This window comes from Micropterus salmoides, unplaced genomic scaffold (assembly GCF_014851395.1).
Source record: "Micropterus salmoides isolate LMB-PRFRI ecotype aquatic unplaced genomic scaffold, ASM1485139v1 Ms_hic_scaffold_12, whole genome shotgun sequence".
NCBI lineage: Eukaryota > Metazoa > Chordata > Actinopteri > Centrarchiformes > Centrarchidae > Micropterus > Micropterus salmoides.
In genome coordinates, this window is record NW_024040263.1 from 6,517,468 (window position 1) to 6,520,764 (window position 3,297).

The 3,297-nt window shown below is 44.3% G+C and overlaps 1 protein-coding gene across 1 annotated transcript; it reads left to right on the forward strand.

The window, feature by feature from the left end:
* The first annotated feature begins 444 nt into the window (after window positions 1-444).
* Window positions 445-1,921, forward strand: fgfbp2b (fibroblast growth factor binding protein 2b). Its single transcript, XM_038713081.1, has 2 exons — window positions 445-1,298; window positions 1,537-1,921. Exon 1 carries the CDS (start codon window positions 554-556, stop codon window positions 1,277-1,279), a length of 726 nt encoding a protein of 241 aa, XP_038569009.1. The 5' UTR covers window positions 445-553; the 3' UTR covers window positions 1,280-1,298; window positions 1,537-1,921.
* Window positions 1,922-3,297: the final 1,376 nt, after the last annotated feature.

A 3,297-nucleotide genomic window follows, 5' to 3' on the forward strand; every position in this document is an offset into this window, starting at 1 on the left:
AGGTTTTTTATTATTACACGGTCAGAGATCAACTTTAAATCCTCAGCAAATAACGTCAGGCTGCAATTTGGCTCTTGACCCTCAGTCCTCTCCCCCTTCCTCTCCATGTCCTCCCTACGTCCTCCCCCCCCATCAATAGTGAAAGAACCTCCTATGTGAGATTATATAATGTCTTGCAAGTCTTTTTTTTAAACAATATTTGGCTTCATGTGTGTACCGTCCTTCAGCCTCCTTACTCTCTTTCCCCCCTAGGCTCCCACAGACTGCTTCCCCTCCCCCCTTTTCCTCCTCCCTCAGTTTAGGTTCTCCCCCTCCTTCCATCCATTTCTCCTATCACTATTTTAGTTTTGGTCGCGGCGTGCGTGGTGTGAGGGGGGTCACTGCTGGAGGAGGAGTTCAGCTCATCTGAATAATACTTCTTTGTGAGCTTCAGCCTTATAAAGTCACACTCAGATGCTTTCTACCCTTGCACACAGTAACCCTCTGTGCAGACACATACATACACATCATCCCACACCCTCAGCCATATATCACTAACACACCTAACGCCAGCATGAGAGCCAGGATGAGAGTGTTGCTGTTGTTCCTGGCATCGACTGTCTTTGTGTCAAATGCTCAAACCAACAACAGCAGCAACGACAACAAGCAGCAGCAGCAGCAGCCACAGCAGCATGATGAGCCCATCAAATTCATCACCAAGACCAAAGACTCCTGTACCATGGTGGTGTCTGGACTCGGGGACTATACTCGCCTGCGTGTCTCCTGCAAAGGTCCGAGCCAGGGCCAGACCCCGGGACGCTCCTACTACTGCGACTTCCAGGGCAAACCCAACCTATGCCGTGCCTACAACCTCAACACTCGCCACTACTTCAGTCAGATAATGTGGGACATGAGGAAGCTGAGCCACGCCTGCCAGGGACCCAAAATCTACCGCCCACAGATGTGTAAGAAGTTCCCCGATGAGGTCCAGATGACCTTCCTGGCCTCTTGGCCCAAGACCACCACCCTCAAGCCCTCCAAGCCCATCCAGGAGCGTAAAACGGGGGTGCCTGCCCAGACCAAGCCTGCCCCTACTCTCAAACCTGTCAAGCCCCAGCCGCAGCCCGCCAAGCCCCAGCCAGGCAAGGGCCCCCAGAAGAAAACCACCCCTAAGCCTGGGAAGACCACAACTCGGCCCACAGAGCAGCCTGAATCCAAAGCTTCCCGCATTGCCTCCGAGTACTGCTGGAAGAGCTTCCAAGGTGTCTGCACCTACTTTATCAGCTGGTTCCAAAACTGAGAAGATACTGCACACACAGGTGAGTGACAGAAAAATTAATAAGAAAGGGAAAGAGCAGAAAATTAGAGAGAAAGCTAGGCTGGAAAAGTTGTGGTGTTTTGGTGAAATTAAACTGAGAACCACTGTAAAACCAGAAGTCATCTGTAGGGGTAGAAGTGGTCACTTGCAAAAAAAATAAATAGTACATTCACTCAGCGCAGATATTTCAAGCACACAGTTAATAAAATCAACCAATCAATCATTTTTCGCTGTTTCAGGTTGGAAACACCAGCGATGGACTCAGTCAGAACTCTTCTCATCCATCTTTGACCTCTCCGGGATCTCCGCGGGAACAATTTCTGGAGTAATTTCTCGCCATGTGACTCCTCACACTGCATCTTACAGGCTGTGCCAAAAACACTTGACTTACACCTGTGTACAGTTAGCAGATGACTGCTTGTGCTGTCATGTAGTGTAGGGCTACATGTCTTTTTTTATCTGTAAAACACACAGCAAGGAAAGGAAAATATGGCAGGCATGTGATTCTGTTTGTAGATGATGTAAAATTACCTCTGTGTGTCACATAAATGTAATTTTTGCAAATGTATTCCAGCAAAGAAAATGTGAAGGTAAAGAGAATAAATTCAAAGTTGCGTGACCTCTCCTCTTCTCCTGTGTCGCTCTGTTTCATATGCTGAGCTGAAACAGCCAGCATCTTTTGGCACTCGTTCATTCAAAGGAGTCCTTGTTTCTTTTCATCACCGGCTGTAACAACATGCCTGGCTGAGGAAATTGTTAACGGACAGACACAGCTAGAGTGAACCCAGACTGCAGCAAAGATAATGCAGCTCAGTAACAGAAGGCGTCTGAGCAGATCTAAATACTTCTTTGTATGACCTAATGAATTGAGTCTTAAGAGCAACCGTGTGCAGGAACAGAGGCGGTCTGTGTGAGGGGAAATGAACATGGCTGCGGCATGGGTGTTATTTTTCTACATTACACACACACACACACACACACACACACACACACATAGTTTAGCAGGAAATAATTTCTCGTGTGTATAGGTACTGCTTTGATTTTTTCAAACCTTAACATTGCAGTGAATTGGTCATTACAGACTGTCTGTGCAGCCAAACATTGTTGAAAGACATTACTCACTCATTAATTATTTTAACATTCATTTTTATCTAGTGGAGATCACAAGTTTCCAAAGATACCAAATGTATCAGGCTGAAATTTTGGGGAAACTATTCAGACACCAAGAATATTTTCATTCGATGGCATGCTATAGCCATCTTGATTTGAATATTTCACTCAGTTTAAACATTTTATACTTTCAGTGAAGAGCTGGAACAAGCTCATAGGGTATATGCACTATATGAGACAGTGTGGAATATGATGACTTAAAGCTACTTAAGAGGAATCAAAAGGGGAAAACTGTGTAAGTGGAAGAGCTTCAAATCACCTCAGAGCTGACATCTAAACTCTCCATAAATGGTGCATAACAAAGTGTTACATGTGTGTTCATCAAACTAAATACCTAAATTTAAATGCATTAAACCAAGTCAGTAGCTTTATGTGTGCAGTCATACATTCTGTGACCACTCAAAGTTTTACGCACTTACTGAGCACTGTTAGCTCACAATAAACATAAGTTTATAATGTCTTTATTCAGAAGAGAAAATCAGCAAAACACATCAATTAAGTAAAAGTGCACAAAACAAAGCTTTCTAAATGTGCACACATTTTATTGTGTGATCCAAAATACTGCAAGGGAGCGTAGCAATAAACCAAAACAAAAGGAGCAAATTATGTGTCTTACCCAAATTACCCGCAACTTGAAAGGTGTCTTTTACATCATGTGAGGAATATATACAGGCCTGTCTAGACATATATTGTTTCCTATGACCATTTACACACACACAGCTTCATTGGTCAGTGTCAATTAATCAAACTCCGGCAACCACAAGATGGTGCTGCACCGAGCAGAGACGGAAATATCTGAGCTGAGGGGAAGCTTTATATTTCTCTCTCTC